Source organism: Mchenga conophoros, linkage group LG6, assembly GCF_057382185.1.
Source record: "Mchenga conophoros isolate Kocher_MC1m ecotype Shallow Benthic linkage group LG6, M_conophoros_male_GT1.1, whole genome shotgun sequence".
Lineage (NCBI taxonomy): Eukaryota > Metazoa > Chordata > Actinopteri > Cichliformes > Cichlidae > Mchenga > Mchenga conophoros.
Window position 1 is genome coordinate 27135034 of NC_140531.1, and position 23245 is coordinate 27158278.

The window sequence follows — 23245 nt, forward strand, 5'->3', positions numbered from 1 at the left end:
ATTAACAAACAACGGGGATACAATGAGTCAGTGATGGGAAACTATTTATTCGTTGACCTCCTCTCCCCTCCAAAAGTATGCAGTTTGCAGCCAGTCACAGAGGCGTCCTTCCTAATCAGTTGATTATGTCTGTTTGTGTCAGCAGGTCTGATTCTGCATCCCCAGCAGATCACAGCAAAGTATACTGCACTCACTAATGGACTTTTGGAAGAAATCTCCAACATTTTGCTGCTTGTATTAAAGGATCTGAATTTCCTTAAGAAACAGAGCCTGCTCATCTCGTTCTTGTATGCAGCCTTAACTTGTATACAGCACTGGTCTTCCAGCCCGTTGTTGATGTGGACGCCCAGGTACTTGTACTCTTCCACCATATCAACATCCTGCGCCAGGATAGACATGGGTTGTGTAGCTGTCCTCTTCCTTCTGAGGTCATCTCTCTGGTCTTATTCACATTCATAAGCAGATTATTTCTCCCAGACCACTCCACAAAACCACCCACTAGTGTTGTATACTCCTTCTCATGCCCATAACTAATGCATCCAACCACTGCAGAATCGGTTGTACTGAAAGTCTGAGGTGTACGAGGACTTGAGATAGCATGACCTGTGGAGTTTATGTACCTCATATTAAGAGTGGGATTTTGGATTTATGTGATAAATAGGAACCAAGGAGGTAATGTTCTACATTTGGAGGATATGAGTGAATAAGGTCATGGTTTCTTAATGTGGTTTCTTATCTACCTCTTAATTCTTAAGTTTCATTGTATTCACAGAATAAGCATTATGTGGTCAACAAAACAACCCCTTTTATTTTATTTTGGTGTCCTGGTGCAGCATCATCTTTTGTCTAAAATGAGCAGTTTTAGCTCTTGAACCTCTCCTTAAGCCAAGATGATTATATTATGAATTTTCCCAGTCCGACATCACACATGTAAGAGTATCTAAGCACAAGCATTTCAAGTATGGGGTGACTTACACAGACAATGAGTTTATTATTTGCAGTTTTGGCCATCTTTAAATATGAGCATCCAACATGATAATAGTGTGTGTGTGAATGACTGAAAGTTGGAGAAATTGTAATAGATCCCCTTTAAGTGGAAAAGAAAATCAAGATGAACGACACTGTACTCTACCCAAGGAGTGATTTGGAGCAAAGGCCAGGGGACAGATGTATAAAACTGTGTCACATCTGTGTGAACGAAGGAAGAAATGTGTATATGGATTCTTTTCAGAAAATGTGTTCATCTTCATCTACAAGCCCCATTAATTGAAATCCCGCACACCAAATGTAAAATCAAGAAACTCCGAGAAGAGTAGAAAAGGAGAACTGCTTTATTAGATGTTCTTTCTTTTGGAATCAGGACTGAACAAACACTACTGAAGGAAAAGACTTCTATGCAATAGCAAAGGAACCAGGCAGGGGTGAAAAAAAGGAGAAGTCGTCAGACTACAAATGTGAGGCAAAAAAAGCATATCAGCACAAAAAAAGCTTGAGGGCAACATGAAGAAGAGCAGCAAACCCTGTTTTATCTGTGATAGCTTACTCCACTTGTGTTTAGAGCCACTCAGCTTTGGGTGGCTCTAAGAGCCCGAGATGAAGACGGAGACACAGGTGCACAAACTGTTGAATGTTTTTATTAGATAAGCTCAAGATAAATAAGGCAGTTAATTATTTAGCCTAATAAACTATTCCACAATGCCAGAGCAGGCGTCTCTATGGACAACCATTACACACGAATGCAGCTGTTTATAACAATTACATAAGTATGAGTGTGTGTCTGTGCGCTTGTGTTTGCAATCCAAACTAAACTAAACATGTTAAAGCTGAAGTTAAGAAGTCTGAGAATATGTGAGGTGTGCATTTTTCTCTGGGTTTTTTTTTCATAATGATGAAAAATATGTTGTTAAAAGAAGAATGTTAAAGAAAACATTAGGTCCTACAACACATCCCTGAGGAACGCCAAAGGTCAGCAGAGCAGAGTCACTCAGTGAGCAGTAGAAAAAGTTAATTTTGAAAAAGAGGGTTGTTTAAGTCAGCGGTCCCCAACCCCCGGGCCTCGGGCCGGTACCGGTCCATGAGTCGTTTGGTACCGGGCCGCGAGAGTAGAGGCTCAGGTGTGAAATGTATGGTTTTCAGGGTTTTTATCGGTTTTCAGCGTTATTTTGTTATCGTTTTTATCGTTAACTCGGTTTTCCTGGGTCTTTTCACGTGTGTTATGAATAAATCTTCTTTTTTTTCAGTACCGGTACTACTTTTATTTTGTTGTATTTATCTGCGACACCTTAAAGGACAGTCTGTGAAAATATTGTCGGGCATAAACCGGTCCGTGGCGCAAAAAAGGTTGGGGACCGCTGGTTTAAGTGACAGATTTCCCTAACTGTCTATGACTATGTTTAAAAAATATTTAAAAATGTTAGACTCTTTGGTAGGGTAAACCAGGTTTGTCAAACATAATGCCCCAGGGCTAGAATCGGCCCGGCAAGGACACTTTGTAGACTTTTTCATTTTTCCCCACTATCTACTATAGAAATTTAACTATAGTACATGTTTTGTTTTCTACAACGGGCCCCCATTTAACAAAACAGAAAAAGAAGGGATTTTTCTTCTGTGAAATAACAAAAACTAGCTATGTTACCAGAACTTCACCTGTAATTTTACGCATTTGTTTGTTACAATTTAAGCACAAATGACGGATGTCTTTCATTCACTGCCATGACACAGCATTTTAATGTGTAGTTAAACATCTTTACAAGTTTGACTCATCTGGCCGTCCTTAGATCAAAGTAAGCTGTATGTGGCCCTCTGTGTAAAACGAGTTTGACATCCGGGGATAAACTATACCATAATAACTAAATCAGCCTAGCTAAGTCTGGCACTGATAATGCCCAAATGAAATGTAGCAAAATCATGTCACATTTCTAACATTGTGTTTACATAATGGTAAGCTGAGAGTGTTGACAGCTATGGATTGAAGGATCAGTGTATTGTCTTTAACGTATTTAATGATTGGTTGAAATTGTGTTTGCTTGTCCACAATGATTACAAGGAAGGAGGGAAGTTAAACATTAAGTTGCCTGACTAGACATTTGCAAGGTGACTGGATATCCTCCAGAACAAATTTAAACAAACACCACTTTGAAACTCCAAGGTCATTTTGTTACCTTAGTGAACTGTATCCTTAGGTTATTTCAAAACTTGAAATTTAAAGATCTTTTAAGAGTTCTTTTCACTGTATCTACAGATTGCTTTTCTAATGATGTGTTGTCCCGTTGTTGTTTTAAAAACGATTTAGGCTGCAGTACTATATGTGAGAATATGTCTGTAGTCATGACTGAGCTATGGGGCCCTGTGGCAAACAGGCCTACAGGCTTTTGACTCGGTGACAATAGCGAAAATGAACCGAGACTGGATTACAACAGTCCTGCATTCCTCTCCAAACCTGCCTGACACACACACATACACGCACTAATCCGGCACACAAGCAGACAGATCACAGAAGCAAGCCAATACATGTCTAACACACTCTTGCCTAAAGTGCAAAGAGAGTACTTAGGACAAGAATTGTGTGGGAATAGAAAGTCTGAAAATACTTGAGCAGAACATCCTAAAATAACACAATCATAAGTCTTAGTAACCAAAAAGAGGTCAAATCATTGATAACGATCATTAGATGTGTTTCACTGTACTCGCTCAGTTCTACTCCCAGACTTTTCTGTGCTGACTTGAAAATAAATGAAGTCCTGGCCCAGTCTGCATCATCAGTACGCTAGCCAAGAAATACATTTTAAAATTGATTAGTATTTAATTCAGAATTTGTTCGCAGCCTTTGTTTATTAGATTCTGCTGCATGAATGCCACCTGTCACGACCTGCTTTCAGTTAACACAGTCGACAGTTTCCTAATGCACAGAGTGGTGAATGATTAAACCACAAAGCAGCACAAACAGATAACCTGAAGGCAGCAATATAAATGAACATCCTCACTGCCTGCGTGCATCATTGAGCAGAGGAGGCAGAGCCACTTTGGGCTGGGGAGAAAAGAGTCTTCTCCTTCATTTTGATGACATTTTGCCAGTGCACAAGGCTTCTAAAGTGCTCTTTGAAAAGAACAAGCCCAGTCTGTCCAAGCCTAGTTGAAGCCTCCTTTTCACATCAGCTCCTAAATGAAGTCTAAACAAAACAAGAGTAATTGTATTTTCAAACCCAATATGGTTTTATCAGGTTCTAATGAATGAATAGTCAAAAGTACCCAGTATGTTTTCCAAACTAAATTTATGCTTAGTGAACAGTTTCGGTATATAAGCTTGTGTCAAGTTTAAAACTCAGTTTTAGTCCAATATTTTTTATGGAATAGAGCGTTTATAAGAGGATATCATCAAAGGTTATTTCAGGATATTCAGTAATTTACTTACAATGTGAATGTCACTTTTGTATTTCTAGGAAAAATGACTATTTTACAGTTTTAACTGTTAGTGCACTATTGCAGGTGAAATTACTATCGCATTCCTAGTTTTATTCTAGCTTTGTTGTGAATGTGTCTGCACAGAATGAAGACAGGGGCGTTATAAAGAGTCTTGGTGTGAACTTAATGTGTGCGGGTAGACTGTTAAAAGTGGTGTTACTGCCTCAAGTGTCTTGTCAGGACTTGTCAGAACAGGTGTCTGAAACTCTGATCCCCCTCTTAACTTCACTTCCTCTAATTCTTGTTCTCCCGCTTGTTTTAACCTCTCTACTTCCTTTTATGTCTCCGTCTCATCTGTCTTTTATGCTTTCTTTAATCTCCCCTTACTTTTTTCATTTCTGAAGCTCGCCCTGCTCCTCCAAGTTAGGAGGTTTTAGTCATTTTAAAATTACAGATTCATTTCAAGTTTACACTTCTAGAGCTATTATGTAAACAGTATACGTCTTGCAATGACACTGGCACCATGTACCAAAGTGAAATATACTGTAAAAGGTTATAATGACTGTAATGACATCGAGTTACCCTCTCTCGCTTTCCTGTGAAGCCTCATCTAACATATAATCTTCACTCATCTGAGTGTAACACCACCCACTCGGTGCATTCCACCTCAGGGTTAAAAACCAGTGGTTTCCTACTTATCGGGAAAACTAATACGTACCTTGACTACCTGTGCACAGTGTTTCGTAGCTGCAGATAGAGGGAATTTGTGCATACCAAAACACTGAAAGCACAGTGATTACGCATCTTACAGTTTAAGGGTGACACTTTATAACTGTCATGCAGGGTCATGACTTAGTCTACATGCAAACAAAAAGCTGGGTGGTAACCCAGCTATTAGCCAGTGCTTTCATGATGGTCATTTTGCAAACATCTTCCTTGTCAATTCGATGGGTTTCACCTAGGCCAGGGAAACACGGCTGAAACCTTTAGTGATATTAATAGGGATATTTTATTAGACCCACATGCTGAACAGTGTGTTGCATTCCTTTGCAGTTTCTGCTGGCCCTGCAGTGGGACAGTGGCTATAGTGTTTGGAAGTGCGTGGGCTTAATTGCAAGCTGTCCACAGCTAAGAAGATGTGGATAAAGGCACACCTTGGGTGGTTTTAGATGGCCACTCATCATGCTCTCATAGCTGTGTTTTTCAAAGCGGTGACTAAGTTGCACTGTCATCGACTGCAGTAAACCAAACAAAACTAGCTGTAAAACTAAAAGTTTAACTACTGGTTTTGTTTTAATTGAAGCTTGAGGCTGGGATTAGGCTCACTTGTGGATGCACACAAACAGCTACAGGCACCACGGATGAGCAGTTACTGTTGTTCACTTTTTCAAGTCCCTGAAGAGTACATCTCGAGTACTGGAGTACAAATTTAAGGGCGCTGATCCTCTGATGACAAAATTCGCATCACTCAAACTGAATCAAGCCTTTATTTATTCATTGAGATGAAAACTCTTAACACATTTTCTGTCATTTGCACAAAAATGTCACAAATAGTAGCAAAAAATGTATATTAAAAATAATTTGTTCAATGTTCAAAAGGTCAATTTAACATTTTGTGCTTCGTTTTAGGTTCAATTCGATTTTCATTTATACAGTCACAGTTCTCAAAAGTTAATGGTTTTCAGTGGTGGCTTAAGGGAAGTGTTCAGTGCATCATGGATGATAAATGAAATGCAATTATTTTATCTTTTTAATAGCCCAATCGCAAAGTCGTTACATTGTATAATGTTAACTTTCCTTAGAGACGTCCAACCCAACATACCATAATTTAAGGCGTGAAGAGATTCACTGACTTTACAGACCAAATAAAAAATACTGAAATTTTACCTTAATCTAGTCCAAATTTAAATATAATCTTTGTGAACATTATGAAATCTTCAGTACAAAATAATAATCCCCTGTTAGCTCTTAATTACATTAAGACTGCCTGAGCTGACTTCACACAAACCTTCAGATCACAGAGGTGTTTCCGCACACTGACACTTCTAAAACTGAGCCATTCTATAAAGTGCGTACAGTTAGACTCTTACAGCAATCTGACTTCTTCACATTTGGATAAAACAGATAATCCTGCATGTTAATCATGCTCAGTAAGCCACGATGACTCATCCAAGCTGCGTCGCGCATTATTCTTCAGCTTCATCATACATATGTATGTTCTGGATGACCGTGTTAATCTCTGCAGCCCCTCTGCTGATTTGATGAGTGGATGACAAGGTCTTAACAAAGGCCTCGCCATGCTGTCGCTTTTGATCAGTCGCTCAGCCTAATGGCTGTGGAACTGATATTTCTCACCCCAAATCCATCTAGACTTAATATTTTAAATGTGTGTGGCAGATGGTGAGTTTGACATAGCCAGTGATCAGAAGCTTGCCCGTCTTGAGAACCACTCGGAGGGCAGCATCGAGCAGTAGGTAGCCATATACGGTATTTAGTATTCTTTCAGCCATCTGTGTTTGCCTGAAGACATAATGGCTGCACAAACTGTAGTTTAACAGCACAGAATATGTCAGTAGGCACAGCAAGGCAGACTTGGTAGATCATTTTGTCAGATACAGGATAACACTATTCAGTCAAGCTGCAGTATTGACTAAAATTGTTCCCAATAAGTATTTCCTGTACCTTTCTGAGCTATTTGTGACACAAAAGAAACTAAACCTTCCATAAAGAAAGAGCCCCCTATCATTCGCTTTGCTTCATTTCTGTACATGGATCCATGTAGCACTGACATTCCAGGTCTAATAGGTTACAGTGTGTAACTTTTTCTCCCTGCTTCAAACCAAGTGAACCAAACTCCAGTTGGGAAAGAGAATCACAACCGGAGTTCATGAATCAGCCGAGGATTATGAATATGATTCACTTTCTGCCCACCTAATCTGCCCAGGAACAGGTTACGTTCAAGATAAGAGACCAGCACATATGAAAATCACTTCCAATTGACCAGTTACCTCTTTGAAAATTGCATCATCATTCATTCCTTCTCAGAATATCCTGCAGCCCTGCGTAAGAGATAGTGAGGTGTATAGATTTCAGAGACTGCTTAAAATCTTTGTCTTTCCTGGCGAGCATCATGAGGAATATAGATTCCAGCAGAGTCAGCCCTTTTTTCATGCAATCTATAAATTTCTTTTTAACCACTGACTGCAAGTATTTTTAAACCCTTGCTGTTGTTCTTTTTCTCACAGATGTGACTTATCTGTTTCCATTGTTTCATGTCCAACTCTTTGTAGTTGTTGACCTTTTGTATAAGCGTAGGTTTTCTTGCTGGTTGTTTATTTGTGCTTTACTTGCTTTCAGACAGTTTAATATTACGATCTGAACACTGAACACTTTTCCTAAAACACACGCATTCACACAGTGCTGCTAGGGCTGGAACAACGCTGCTGTTTTTAGCATGTAACGTATTTAACCTTGTCATAGTTCATATATATAGTTTGCTCTTTGTAAAATGTGTCTGCTCTGCTGCTAGTAGATCTTTCCTGACTTGTGACTGGTCATAAGTTCATAAGCTGACAACATCACCCATTTAATTTGAATGTGGTCGTAGCTATATTGACAAATCTTTGGTAGATTCAAATATTTTATAAGCAGCTTTGTATTTGCCCTTACTGCAGAAATTAGGTTTAGTGGAGCAAGATCGCAAAAACATATCTTTGAACTTGCTTTGAGGTACAACCCCGGATGGAGTTCTGTGGGTGTGTGCTATGTTGGAGCAGGATACTGCGGGCAGAACGAAGACCAGCCCACTACCTGCTCAACAGAGACTCTATTGTGTGTGTGTGTGTGTGTGTGTGTGCGCACACATGCACTTGTGAGTGTATTACCTGACAGGATCCTATTGATCCCGCTGAATCTTTTTCACTGCTGTAAAACTTAAGAGACCAAATGAGAGCAAAGAGATTTGCTCCTTGGAGGTGCTTTTGTTCCATCACTGTCTCCTCTCTCAACACTGTTTAGTCAGATTGTCAGTGCATTAAACTCACTTTAGTCTTAGCCACTGGAACATGTCTTTTGATATCCTCCTGCAGTGAGTCCTTTGATGCTTTCAAGCAAATGCGTTCCCTTGTGATGACTTGTGCAAGCTTACTGTTCGCATCTGCAAAGGTAACCCTCTGATAAATCTCAGATTCGTAGGTGGATGATTTTCTCTGCGCTTTTATATTCACAAATTGTTTTATCCTCTTTGTTACGTAGATGCTAGGTTGTAGTTATGAAGTGGATAAATGACTTGGAGTGGCTCTGTGATGTCTGCTGTTGATTCTGATAATCCTCAACATGCTCCGGTGTCTACTACACTGTTAGCTCTGTGATTTAGAATGCACACACAAATTGCACATTAAACTTTTTTTTTTGTGATTTGTGCGCAGACACACACACACGCGCGCGTGTGCACACACACACAGAGCAGTGGAATGTGGTGTTTTCATTTCCCTGGCCTGGACTGTCAATCAGAGGATGTTGGCCGTGTGCTTTTGAGACAGAACGATCCAAGCTACACAAATTCCACTCATACCACCCACTCATGTACAGCACACACACACACACACATAACCCACATAAACACACCTTCCCACTGCGTGTCAGATTTATTTCCATCTAGATATGCAGGATGTCCATCTCCAATAAGTAATTTCTGCTGCTGGGTCTGCAAAGCAACCAAAAGTCAATAGCTGATGAAAAAGCACTTTACTACAGTTTGCTCTGTCCATCCCTCAAGCTAAAGAATAATTGCTTCTTTGACTGACTCGTCTCCAAATGAAGTTCAGTCTGCTAATTTGTTTTACAGTAAGTTTGCAGGCTCTTTAAATCTGCCTCTTCCTGAGCAAGAGCCGGTGACGAAAGCAGAGGATGCATCGGTTCAGAGATCAGGGTCGGTGAGATTGCACGCTCTCCTGCCGAAGGATGATGTTTTCGCTCTTCCTGTTCCCAAGCACTTTGGTGGAAGGATATTTTGAACTTGCGGTGGCCTTGAAATACTTTGTCTGTCTCTCTTTGTTTCACAGATTAGAAAATGTGAAACTTTCCAGATTGAACTTTTAGTCCCAGTGTGTTTTTGAACCTTTTTTTTTTGCTCCTGTCATCTTTGACTATTCCTTTCTGCAGTTTAAATGCTACAGTTGAAGACTCTATTCCCCAAGGCTGAAAAGAACTACAGCAATACTGAACAGAAACACAAATAGGACATTTAGAAGCAATATTGTAAATGAGCCTCAAGCTGATGCAATAAACTTTATACTTGATTTCAGCGTATGAGGTTTGCTTTTATGAAAGAAAAAAAGCTAACACTGTTAGTACTTAGGTAAGCTTATAGTAATTGAGGACACACGATACCGCACACTTATCTGCTCCCCACTCCTCTCAGTCGGCACCTTCTTTTATATTATTTTTATTTTTTTGATCTCCCATCTCCATCCCCACATCTCTTCAAAGCCCCTTTCACATAGTCATACATTGCCATTATGCATTTTTATGTGATTATTGTTGCCTTTAAGCCTGTAACAGAGCCAGTCACAGAGCTGAATCAACATCTGTGTGAAACAGGGAGCCAGCATAGCAGGACGCCATCCTGCACACCTACACTGCTGTGTTAGTCGTCAACCCTCTTTGTTTGCTTCGGGTTGAACCAGGAAAAGCAGTTTAATGAGGGGGTATTCTTAGCGTCATTATAGGATGAACTGTGAAAGGAGCTTTAAAAAAAATGGAGCAGAAACTTGCGGTGCTGGCCACCCTGCTTCTCTGTATTTCTGTCAGCAGCATGATTTCATCCTCACCCACAATCAAAATGTAAATGGGTGGCCTTTCGGTGACTCCCTCTCCTCACCGTCCTCCCCTATAATCTCAGTTTTTGACTAAATTGATGCAATTTCCCCAAAATATATTTAGGGTGTTATAGTGCTCCTGTTTAAGCCAGTTGTTCATCACAGGAGCTTTGTCAGTCATTTATCCCAATGTAGCAATGTCTGGACTCAAAGTGCACCATGTCACAATCTTGCTAGTCTCATACCAAAAGTTCAGTTTCCATGCTTCACTGCAGTTGCTGCTCTCATGTTTGAGTCATTTATTATTTTTAAAAAAGGTTCTGAGCTCAGAAACATCCTTTAGATTTCTATGACACCCATGTAGCAAGCTTATAGACATTGCATCTTTCCTACCACTATAGGTTGTATTCCACCTAATAGAGACCAACATGAGGCATTGATGCATGTGATGACTGCCTATCAGGTAACACTGACTGTGCTGATTGCATCCCACGCAGACTCTTTAGAGACTTTCTTTTTAAAGTGGTTTTTGTGGTATTTTCTCAGACTTTTCTTTACATTCGCCCTGTGATTTAGCTGAACATCAAAGTTTGTAGGGAAGTTGTTCTGGTCTTTTGATTAAGTGCCTTGCCTTTTAGAAATAACACTACCCAACTTTCCCATTTTTCAGTCTCATATGCAGTCAATTGTGCACTCCCCGTCGGTGTGGATCAGAGAACAGCACAAACTGCGAGCTGTAATTCTATAATACTTGTAGTTTGCATTGCAGACACCCTACTGTTCCTCCATCTGTTCCCACAGAACTAATGTCACTACACAAGCACTTGGTATACAGACTTCATGACTCCCCACTAGGCAAATATACATTTTTACATACACATGCATGCACGGCAAATATGCACCACATTCTTTTGCAACGGGGCAGGAGGAATGTTTGTAAAGAAACCCTGCTGGGGTAATGCTGAATGACGGTGACGCAACTCGACTTCCTCAGCCTTCCAATGAACACATCAATTAGCAGTTCATTGAAGTGTCCAAGAAGGGCCAACAGGCTGATGCAAGTCAGCGTGAATCGGTCAACTGGTGCTAAGCAAATGTATGGTTGCATCCCTTGAAGCTGCCATTTATTTCTGATAGTGGATAGTTGACCCTTACATTTCTCAAGAGAGATCTTTTCTATACCAGCCATTTTTATATGTCACAGAGGGGAAAGCACTACGACATCTAGAACTTTGAAAAACAAAGTTATTGATGGCTGAATTCTGCTCTTCAACCTGTCCTTGTATTGTTTATGTTGGCCCACATTCACACTGCTTTGGTTCACTGGCAAAATGGTTATTGTTAACGATATCTCAGCATTGCTAGACGCACACAGACTACTGTGTGTGAGTGTGTGTGTGTGTCTGTGTGTGTGGTAGAGGGTCATACCACTGAGAGCAGATAGCTTCAATTGGCAAGCTTTGTGTTCGACGCAAATTACAGCATTCAAAACCAAATCTGGTTTAATGGAACTGATCTAAGCTGGCATGTAGCAGGTGTTACAGGTGAAGCATTATCTGTAATTAAATGCTGTAGTGGCAAAACTATGATTATGACCACATGACTTAATTGCCGCTGTCTGCTTCTGGGATGTATTGGATTTAGGCCAAATTAACAAAGGCCCTGAAGTCCCGCACATTTATGCGCTGCTGGGCTTTCTTAATGCCAGAATATGATTGTGGGAGTCGTGTTAATATTCACAGTTGAGGTGAAAAGATTCATAGTTTAAAAAAAAGATTTCATATTCATATGACTCCTAATTTGGGGGGGGGTTGACTTGACTTTTCAGTTTGTACTTGGGTGGTCTGCATTCGAGTGTCAATGAGAACAGGATAAAGATTAGCACCTCCAAGTCTGAAACCGTGGTTATCAGTCAGAAAAGGATGGATTACCCAGTTAGGGGTTGGTAATAAGTAGCTCTACCAAGTGGAGGAGTATCAGTATCTTGGGTCTTGGTCATAAGTGAGTAGAGAGTGGAACTGGAGACTGAAAATTGGTTTGGTGTTAGCAGTGATGTGGACGTTGTAGCTGTGGTGAAGTGAAGCTGTTGATTTACTGGTCGATCTATGTCCCTACATTCACCTATGGCCATGAGCTCTGGGTGAGACTGAAAGATTGAGATAATAGATACAAGTGGCAGAAATGAGTTTCCTCCCAAAGGTGGCAGGGTGTCCCTTAGAGACATGGTGAAGAGCTTGGTCATTCAAGAGGGGTTCAAGCCAATATCCCCCATGTGGAGGTTCAAGCATCTGACTAGGATGATTCCTGGCCACCTCCTGCGTGAGATGCTTCAGGCATTTCCTACCAGGAGGAGGCCCAGGGGCAGACCCAGGACTTGCTGGAGAGATTATGCCTCTCAGCCTGCTTGGAAAAACCTTTGGTGTCCTCCTGGAAGAGATGGCAAGGGAGGAGGAAGTCAGGTTGTTTCTGCTTAGACTGCTGTCCCCACAAATCAGATTTTTGTTTTTGTTTTACCATTTCTATCTATTCTAATATGGCCTACACATCTTCCCATCATGCACATCGTGCTGTTTTTTATCCTTTTAAAATATGCTTGTAGCGCATTTGCTTTAAGGTTCTACAGTTAGACAGTGTCAGTGGATTTGATTTGGAGCTGTATTAACAAAATTGACTTAGCTTGACTGATTGGTTTTGAAATCCTCCTCACCAGAGGGCATGGAAATCAGTTCTCCAGATGTTGGATGTTTTTCTTTGCGCCACTTCCAGGCTTTTAAAATTCCAGATTACAAATTTATTCTTTGGTTTAGCTGCAAACCCACTGACCTGAGTTTGATGACAATCAGGATCTGTTCTTCTAAATCCTTTGTTTTCTCTCTGGCTCTTTGTGTTACAGGTCAGTCACATTGACAATAAGTCGCAGTGACAATAAGAAATCACAGTCCCTAAGCAGTTGCTACATTTGCACATGTCACCTCCGTCCCCTTACATCTTTTCCGTTTCTGTAGCTTCAGCCAGCTTGACTTTCCTAGTCTCTTAACTTTTTGACTTTGTCAGCCTTCCCTTCTCTACCCTCTTGTATCATGTCTAATTATCGAAGTCTGTGTGTCTACGGGGAGCTCCTCAATACCTCCTCATCAAAGCTCTTGTTTGTGTTTGCTTGTTTATCTCTGGCTGCTATTCTAGGCGCTCTCCTGGAGCCCTGATGAGACACAAGCCGCCGCTCCCCACGGAGGGTTATACTGTAAGCTGTCACTGCACCTTCAGTCATTCAAAACCCTGGCACAATAAGATTTTGTCTCTTTCTACCTCTTTTGCTCTTTTGCTCTTGAAGGCTGCATTCTATGTTGTCTCTGTATATATAGCATATGTATATACTTTCCCATGTCTTTCTGCTGATGCTTTTACTTTGTGCACATTTTAGAGAACGGCAGAATAATGAGAGCCATGCTGGAGGTTGTGTCCTCATCAAAATTTTTCTCTTTCCTCCTTTTTTCCATCTTTCTCTGTTTCCCCTCTCCATACAAAGTGCATGCACATTTTCATATATTTTATTTGAGTCCCGCTCCCGCTCCCCCTCCACCACCACTACCTTCCCCACTCCTGGAGGGTGCCAAAAGGAATCCTTCAGGTGTTGGTAAGAGAAAGTTTCTTGCTATGATAAGCCCTGAAAGATCTACCATATTTTAGGAGCAACATAAGCTAAAGTGCTAGGTTGCCTTCTGGGAAGAAAGAAAAGAGACCTGATTTGCAATGTGCGTGTATCAGGATGGGGAGGGCATTTTGGGGAAAAACAAGCAATGTGTCCAAGAGTTGATGTGTCAAGGCTTATTCTGGCAGCTTCTTTAATTTTATTGAATTTGATGTGCCAGGATAAAGTTTTATTTTAGTCTCAAATCTGGCATCATCTCTGAAATGTAACCTTCCTGTTGGTGTGCTTATTGCCATCTTTATGAGGTTTTACAGGTTATGCATCTGGAAAGTGTTTTGCGAGTGCATGTTGTGCATTGGTAAGCACATATTTTGCGCTTCAAAGTGCCGCTTAGCAGCAGTAGTTGTGACAGCGTGGCATTTGGTATAGAAACGGCTCCCTGCATTAGTCAGATCTGTCCCAGTGTGACATCTCAGTTACCCTGGTGGCTAAATGTTTACTGGTGTAGGACAGCACTCCTAGCATACCACACAGGATTGACGGTGACAAGCAAAATGTTGCTGTCATTGTGTGGGGTAAAAAACCCCAAAAACGTCAATTTCCAATAACTGTTTTAATTATGTTTCCTATATTTTTATGGAACCTAGTCAGTGCTGAATTACATGCGGGTCAGAAATACGTGTTGTTTTTCTCCTAGGAAGTTAACTTTATTTTTAAATTTTATTTTAAGAGTTTCACTCTGTGGAGAGCAAAATATGGAGAGTTATGGCTTGTGATGGCAGGAAGTCGGTAATGACTGAGTTGCCGTGAGCTGGTTGCTATGTGTGGCTCTGCTCCTAGTTTGGGGTAACTCAAATATTATCCCACAGAGTGTCAGCTGCAAGGGAAAACAAATATTGTCTGTGCTTATCTTCTTGCAGATGCCTGAGGCTGCGTCACGACAAAAACAAAAAGCTTAATGGGGGTACTGGAAAGACATTTTGGGGGGATGATCGTGAGTCATATTGGGTCCGATAATGAGGATACATAGTAATGCTAGACCAGCTGCATACTTCACAAATAGCAAAGGCTAAATTCCTGCCTTTGATTTTTGATACCGCTCATTAGCTGCCGCTGTCCTCTGATGTAGAGACTCAACTGCACTCCGAGAGTTGGGGACCAATGCAGAAATGTTGTTTGATTCTCATCTTTATACACTCTTCAAACCAGTGTTTCTCAACTGGGGGTACTAGAACCCCTAGTGTTAGTCTAAATAGAGCTGAGGGTTCTTATGATTTTTATGTTAATTTAAAACCTATCAGTTATGCATGTTTTTTAAACAAAACTGTTGATATAAAAATGTTTGACAAGCCACATTTTTATGTTCAGTATTTCTGTTTCCGATGCACTTTGTAACTGTCATTAGCCAGTTTCTAAACCAGACAGAGGAAGAAAAACAATGCTACAACACAGCAAAAATAAAGTCATGAAAATACTGTTTATCACTAACTTAGTGATGGATTTAAACAGCTAATGAGTAGTATTTTAAGTCTTTTTTTTATGTTCAATGACACATATTATGCAGATGTCTTCTTTTTTTTTACTAGAAAATGCTTTGAGCTGCTCGGGCTTACTTCCCTTAGAGAAGACAATTCAAAGGAGGAACATTATTGAGAAAAGTTTGAAAAAAGTTTATGAAATACTGCTTCAGGCAAGAGACATTTTTTGCAAGAACACAAAAACCTCGTCAAAAACTGCATAACATGGACATCTCAACAAAAGGAAACACATAATAGGAATCCAGAGCATTCATCCAAAATAAGTGCTGAAGCTCATTCTCTCAATTCAGTGAATATGGTACATTTTGAGCATAAATGCATCCAGCTGACTCGCCTCATATTTGTTTAACCTCTGATCTTTAACCTTTGCTCCTATCCCGTCTTGTTTTTGTCCCAGGTGCCGAGATGGATGAGGCTGAGAAATACAAACAGCGCATTGAGGCCATCGCTGTGAGTCCACACACACACACACACACACACACACACACACACACACACACACACACACACACACACACACATATATTTGTCTGCATGCACGGAAAAAAAGAGGGTGAAGAGACCGTGCTCTTAGAGCTGTCCTTAACTCTTAAATATTTTAATGAGTGTGCTGCGTGCTGAGCCAGTCTGTCCCCGGTCCCACGAAAACAACACCAGTTTGCCAGGCAACAGCTGCTTTGAGCGTTATGTAAAATAGAGTACACCTAATGTTCACAGTGACAGTGTCCTATGACATGATGGGTGGTTAGATAGGTGTCCTCATTTCACTTCTCCTCTCCATTAACTTCTTCTTCATGGCTGCTTCTCACCTTTCTTTATTTCTGATGTGTTATTTACTCTTCCAAATCATCTTCCTGCTGCCTCTCTTCATTTCTACTAAACTCTCTAAGTATGTCCATATTTATTCTCTTTCCTTGCCATATTTCGCATTCCTCCACTTCTTTTTTGTAGGAGAAGCGTCGGTTGCAGGAAGAGCAGGACAGATCCAGAAGAGAGAAGGAGGATGAGAAGCTCAGACTACGGCAGTTCAAGGTCTGACACACACGTATTCAGGATGAGCTAACCTGTCTCATTCATTTACACACTTACTCACACAGAGAGACACAGCCTTAATTTCACTCAGCTAAAATCCTCCGTAGGCTCATTCCAGCTCATTCCAGCTTGTTAACAAGCAGATTGCCTCCAAATTTATTTCCTTTTCACATTCAGTATCTCACACATAGACACACGGATGAGCTGTAAGTACAGACTTGCACATTTCCTCGCCCTGTCACTCTCTCACAAGGTTAGCGGCAAGCCTTCCTTTGTTGAAATCAGTTTTTATGTGTGTGTTTACACACTCACATAGTTACAGAGCTGCTCTATTGTTTTCACATCATTTCCACACTGGTGTTCCAACTTCCTACTCCACTGTGTTATGCTGCCCTGGGGCACATTCCTCAAATTTTGTGAAATTTGTGCAGAAAGTGTTTGTGTGCATGCAGGTATGCATGTGTGTGCCAGTATAAATCCTGTAGCAGAATATTGTGTGTGCCTGTGAATTTGTGCAGAGTGCTCCAAATGTGCGTTTTTGAGATCAAAAGTCTATGTGCAAGAGGCTTCAGCGATTAATCTTACATGATTGTATTGCCGTCTCGCAGGAGTTATTATCGTTACAGCTTTTAGCACATTCATTAGCTTTGACATTGACTCTAACCTCTGGTTAGATGCAAGGATTTGATAAGTGGGAGTAGCAGCTTATATGCAGTTCCTGACCTGCAGAGAAGTTTAGAGGGGCCTGCCTAGCTAGCCAAAGGCACAGGGAGGGGAACAGAGCTAGGCTTGTCCTGCACAGCAGGAGAAAACACAGAGATGGTATTGTGACGTTTACTTTTGAGTAGGAAACTACTGGCCAACGGTGGCCAGATTATGAACACATGGGCCAATAATCTGGAACAGAGCGGTTTCTGAGAAGATTGCAGACATCGCCTCGTATTACAGAGTGAGAGATATCACTTTTACAAGATTTATATCACATTGAGGACTGTGATAGAGCTCACCCGGTGTCAGCTGGAATTGATTTGACCAGACATTTTAATAGAGAGACATGACACTCAATAGAAATCTATGCCTTCTATATGCCATGCTTTATTTCGAGGTAAGGTTTGAGCAGTTTTTATCAGATATGTGCTTTTAAATTAAGGTTATTTGATGTAATGCTTCGATTAACTGCACAAGCAGGTGCCTAGAGACATGTTAAGCAGAGATTCACAAGTTGCAATTTTCTTGGCCAACTGGGATTTCCTTTAAAATATGGTAATATTGACTTTTGCCAATTTCAGAATATACAGTACATGTCAACAAAATCTGTCTATTATCATAACATTATCAAATGTTAGTTTTTGTAGTAAAACAAGATTAAATTTTAAATGTCCCCAAACTGCATTAAATATATTAGCGCAAGTGTTAATGAAATATTACTGCACTGTTTTCCTGTTTTATTATACTGCCACCTGCAGTTAGTTCAGAGGCCTTGAGTTTCAGTTAAACGTCTGTTGCTGGTAGCAACCACTACTAGCAATATGCTAACTCGGTTCCATAACCTAACAGCACAGTAAGAGTAACCTAACAGTAAGCTAGCTTAACTCTATTGCTTTCACTACGTTCCAGATATAACTTATCTAACCTTGCTGAACCACTATCTGTAGGTATTTCATTTTCTGAAGCTGTTTTATTAATATTCTTGTAGTCTATTAATTTCTACTAGCCCAGGTTAGCCTCGTGCTAAATAGGCTAGTAGCGGTGTGCTAACTGTCATTTGTTAAACTTTCTGACTGTGCTGTTAAACTTATATGTGGACTGCTGTAGTATAATATAATCACATTAGTAAGAATATTTTTATTTAATATTTCATATCTATGTGTATACAAAACATAATAAATCAGAATAATAAAAAAATAAAAGACAGAAGATAAATATAAATTCATACAGCTCTATTCCCCTGTGCTAACAAGTAGCAAAAAAAAAGTCTCTTGGTTTCTGGCCAATCCACCAAATGAAATACTCAACAAATGCAAAAATAAAATATCACAGAGCTTTTCAAACCTGTCAATAATTTGACTGTTTGGATACCATGTTTTCTTTAAAAATCATGCTAAATCCAGTAGTACAATATTAGAAAGCTTTTCAACTTCACTGATTCAAACATATGTCCCAAGTCACATTTATTTGTTTTCATCATTTTATTACCATACCTTCGAAGTAAAAGTTGTGAAGCATCTAAAAGATCTTCCTACAGAGTTATTAGTTGTGCGCACACCTCTTGTGTCAGGTCTTGTGTTGGTATCTTAAGGTGGCAGAAGAGTTGAAATTATATACAGTGTGTTGATTGTGTGCCTAGACAATAGACGGTCTGTTTTTTTTTAAAGGATGTAGTCACCATGATTTCAGCTGCTGGTTTGTCCTGTTACGAAACCTGACCACTTTATTGTGGGATTTTGAAATTAGACACGATGGATACGAAGCTGCATGTTTACTGGCTAACCACTTGTGAGTGACATATTGTTAACTAATCAGCAGTACCCTTTATAATCCTCCTGTCTGAGTCTTAAAATTACTATAATTTATAAAATGAATAATGTTCCATTTAATGTGACCTGTAACAGTGTTTGAGTCCAGTAAAGTCATCAGGAAAGTGTTTACTGAGGTCAAAGACCGAGGGGGCAGAGGACTGTTTTCCCATAAACCTCTATGCAACGATAAGTCTTGGAGCCACGTCCCTCTTTTATTATGTCTGTGGTGTAGACTGTGTTTCATGGATGGTTTGGCAAAGTGAATATCATTAGACACACAATGATAATGCTGGGAGTCTTAAAATACAGGAGAAAACATGAAAAAACTGAATGTTGGCAGGCCTCCAGTGCTGCTAATAAGCTAGTTTATCTATTGATTTGCAGTGCTGCTTAAACATATGACTGAAAATGATCTGAGATATAATCAGGATATATATAAAATATTTGCAGTCTATTTCTCCATATTATTACCCTCTAAACCCATCAGTAATATAATTACATTAATGAACTACAATACTAATGAAAGTTGGTTCACTGTTTTTCCCCCTTCATCTCCTTCACCCCTTCTTTGTTCCTGTAGAGGAAGTCGCTGAGAGAGCAGTGGTTAATGGAAGGAGCTCCCTTATCCCCAACCTCTCTGGACGCTGAGAGCCTTCACTCACCTCCATCGAGTGCCCAGGCCCAGCATATGGAAGAGCACATTGAAAAGTATATCCACAGTTTGTGGGATTTTGTGTGTGTGCATCTGTGTGTTAGTGCTAGAAGACAAGGAAGACATTTTGTGTTTGTCTGAGACAGTTAGCAAAGCAGAGAATGAGAGAAGTGTCACAATTCAGTTGTTTTTGCATAGTTGAAACTTCATGTATATTGCAGAATACCCTCTTCTGTTTCAGTCTTCTAATAGTTTTCTTCTCTTTTTTTGCTTTTGTTGTACATAATGTATTCTTTGGCAAAACTGAATTTTAATCCTGCCAGTACTGAACTCACGCAGAGAAGGAGCCACACACGAAGAGATTTTTCTGAACTGTAGTGCACAAAGTTGTCAAAGCTCTGAAAATTACAAAGATCCCACTCTAATTATTCCAAAGGTCCACAGCTTTGTATCACTTTCCTATAAGTTTTCCAGCACATGTTGTACATGGCCTTTGAGGAAATGTAAACTAAAATTTTGGGGGAAACTGCTTGTAGTAGTGATGCCTACTATTATTCAGTTAGGGTAATGTAATATTTACCCAAGTTCTTTTAGACCTTACCCAGTATGAGGATGTTGTTATCATAGGTTTGATTGTGTTTGTTCTTTCTTTGTACGTTTGTGTCCATCTCAGGTCGCAGTCAGAGAATAAGCAGTTGGCAGACGAGCAAGAAAAGCTGGAGCAAAGGACAGAGGATGGTGAAACGGTGCGGTAGTTGTGTGCTCACACACACTCACACTCACCCACTCACCCAGTCACTATGTGGACACAAAAGGGGTTGGTATATGTGTTGAACAAGCTTGCTCCATCATCTTCCATTAAGCAGAAAATTTCCCACAACCTCTGTCTGTGGCTTTTTGCCATGCATAATGCATTCCACTCTTAATGTACCTTTGATGTAGCACCTCTTGTTCAAAAGCAGGAACTTTATAAATGCAAGCAACCCCGTTATGTAAACAATACGGCATTAGATCCTCTCTTGAATTATTGTTTTAGCTCAAGCCAAGGCCGTGTATGTGTACTTCACGTCCGAAGGCCTTTATAGTCGGACAAAAGTTGTCTGTCCTCGTCTACTGCCTGCTCCAGGGTCTTTTAGTAAAGTTTGTCATACTTGTATATCTTAACCTTGGCTTTTGGAGCTCAACTAAAATCAGTAGGAGACGTAAACAGAAGATTCCACTTTTAATAGGTTTTACAGCCTATTAGCCATTCTAGCTGTGATAGAGGAACCTTTGAATGCTTGACCTTATCTTCTGTGAAAATTAAATGTTTTAAACAAGCTCAGCCAATAAGGCTTTGATTTTAGTGGGCCAGACTGGGAGTGAGTGAAAGGTACAGTACATCTGATAAACCAAATTCACATTTTTCTTCACTTCTTGCGTGTTTGATGTGGTTAAGTACTTTAGATGGGGTCAACTTTCACCGGTTACAGCAAAACCACATAAATTTTGCTCATCAGCTGCAGCAGCAGCTTGTTTATAGGGAGCTGGCAAAATAAATTGTGTCGAACGCTAAATCTAAAGGAGGAGGACTGGGACGTAGCTTATTAATGACTCATCCAGCAAACATAAAATCATTATCTCAGTGCAAATCATCAGCTAGTCTCTCCATCCATGTTACATCAGCATGATTACGTTGGCCAAAAACATCTGAACAGACAGCGGTGCTGTGCTAGCTTTACACTGATTGAGTGGTGCTGACTAACACAGCAGGGGTGAAAGCTCAAGCCACAGCAACAAGTAGATAAGTTAGTCAGTATGTGAATAAATGCCATTAACACTGCAATCATTCTGCAAGCACATTCACACACCACAGAAAATAATATGTGGTGACCTTTAAAAAAAACTGTAGAGCGAAGTTTTAGGCTAAAATGCCAAAATTTCAGTCACTAAAAGTGGAGAATGAGCTTCTTGGATGGTCTGCAATTAGGTAATTGCATTAGAAATGCCCCAAAGGGCATCAACATCACAATAACGGTTGAGAGAGTCAGTGACTCGAATTAGCAGAGGTGACGCCAGCAGGCAGCTGCTGGCTACAGCCACAGTCTGTTCAGAAATAAAGCTTCATTTCTTTCTTTCATGCTATTGTGGTTGTTGCTTTTTTAATGTTTGTATTTTATGACAGAGCATTGACTTTAAGTACACTTAAAATGTGCATCATCTTTTTTTGGCTGCTCCCTTTAGTGGTTGCCATAGCGGATCATCTGTCTCAATCTCATCAGATCTCACCCATTTGAAGGGGGAAGTTTAGTCAGTTTAGATCAGTTTAAACTGCACTTGTCTTAACTGATTATAGTGTTGGGTAGAAATTAGCAAACTTTATAAAGTCAACACTTCACAATGTCACCATTTGAGTACAATACATTTCATTTGTCCCCTGTTCCTTTTTACCCAACAGGTAAAAATGTTACATGCTGGAGATGGTAAGTAGATGAACATCTCTTTGGGAATTAAGAAATGTAAAAATTTGGTGCTTTGCTTTTCATTGTCTTTTTAATCAAAGAAAGTGATAAATTCAGTAAATCAACCCTGAAAAATAGTTTAAATTCATAAAGAATTTGTATGTATAAATGTAGAGTGAGGTATTGCTGTCATCCATCTGCCTGCTTCACTTAACACTCACATGGTATTCTGTCCAAAACCTTTTAATGTGTGCGTGCACACTTTTCTGGCACCTACCAACTATCAGTCAACAGCTGCGCTACTAATTCTGCTTTTACTTAATTGCATCAGTCCATACTGGTTAGATTTCATTTCTTTAATTCTGGGACTTCTTCCAGCTTCTCTTTCTTTACTTGCAATGGATTGTGAATGGATGCCATCCTATAGAAAAGAATAACGTTATTTAGTCAGGACATGACAGCTTATCCAAAGCACAGGTGTAATAACTGATGCACTACACCTTATACTGTAAATTCTGGTTAATTATTGCTCCATCATGTTCAGCATGCTCAAGTTACACATTACATGTCTATTAATAACTAATTATTTTGTCCTTAGAAGTGGTCAGTGATGTTGCACAGAATGGAGAAAACAATTCAACTGGATCAGGTGGGCATAGGACATTCACCTCAACAGAATATCATCCAGAAACATCCAGGCTTTTATTAAAATCTCCGTCATCATCCTGAGCCTGATAAAATCTTATCCTTTCTCTGTCCTTCCTCTTGTTAATTCTTATCTAATCACCAGCTTGTGCTGACCCTGTTTATCTCACCTCAAAGACCACGTAATTCCCTGCAGATGTGCTTGTCTATATGAGTTGTATACACTGATAGAAATTTGCATTATAAAGGACAGAGTGGCACACGCGTACCTATGCTGTACTGGAAGATCATATATTCTGTTATGAATAATTACACATGTTGGATAAGGGTTTGAATTTAAATATATGCTAATAGAAACCTAAGTGCATAACTTGCATTTTTATAGTTCAGCAGGTTCATGGACATGTCCGTTGGGATGCTACTCAAGCTGTTAAAGTAGACAAAAGAGTTGGTGAAATGTAATCAACCCATCCATTTATATTGAAATCATCCAGTGCCTAAAACTTTCTTGTCCAGACTGCAGAATTTAAATGGCTTCAAAAACATTAG

General features: G+C 40.0%; 1 protein-coding gene across 8 annotated transcripts in view; it reads left to right on the plus strand.

Annotated features, from left to right (window-relative positions):
* The window catches only part of palm3 (paralemmin 3), a 31040-nt gene that overhangs the window by 5451 nt on the left and 2344 nt on the right, over positions 1-23245 (plus strand). Inside the window, exons 2-8 of one of the 8 annotated variants that reach the window (XM_085277175.1) lie at positions 13404-13461; positions 15805-15857; positions 16359-16439; positions 19539-19666; positions 20284-20356; positions 22048-22072; positions 22650-22700. In XM_085277175.1, coding sequence (XP_085133301.1) covers positions 15813-15857; positions 16359-16439; positions 19539-19666; positions 20284-20356; positions 22048-22072; positions 22650-22700 — 403 coding nt within the window. In that variant the 5' untranslated portion in view covers positions 13404-13461; positions 15805-15812. Of the gene's footprint in view, positions 1-13403; positions 13462-15804; positions 15858-16358; positions 16440-17402; positions 17545-17930; positions 18095-19538; positions 19667-20283; positions 20357-22047; positions 22073-22649; positions 22701-23245 lie in introns of those variants that run through there. The other 7 variants (XM_085277176.1, XM_085277174.1, XM_085277177.1 and 4 more) reach the window with 7 other exon arrangements.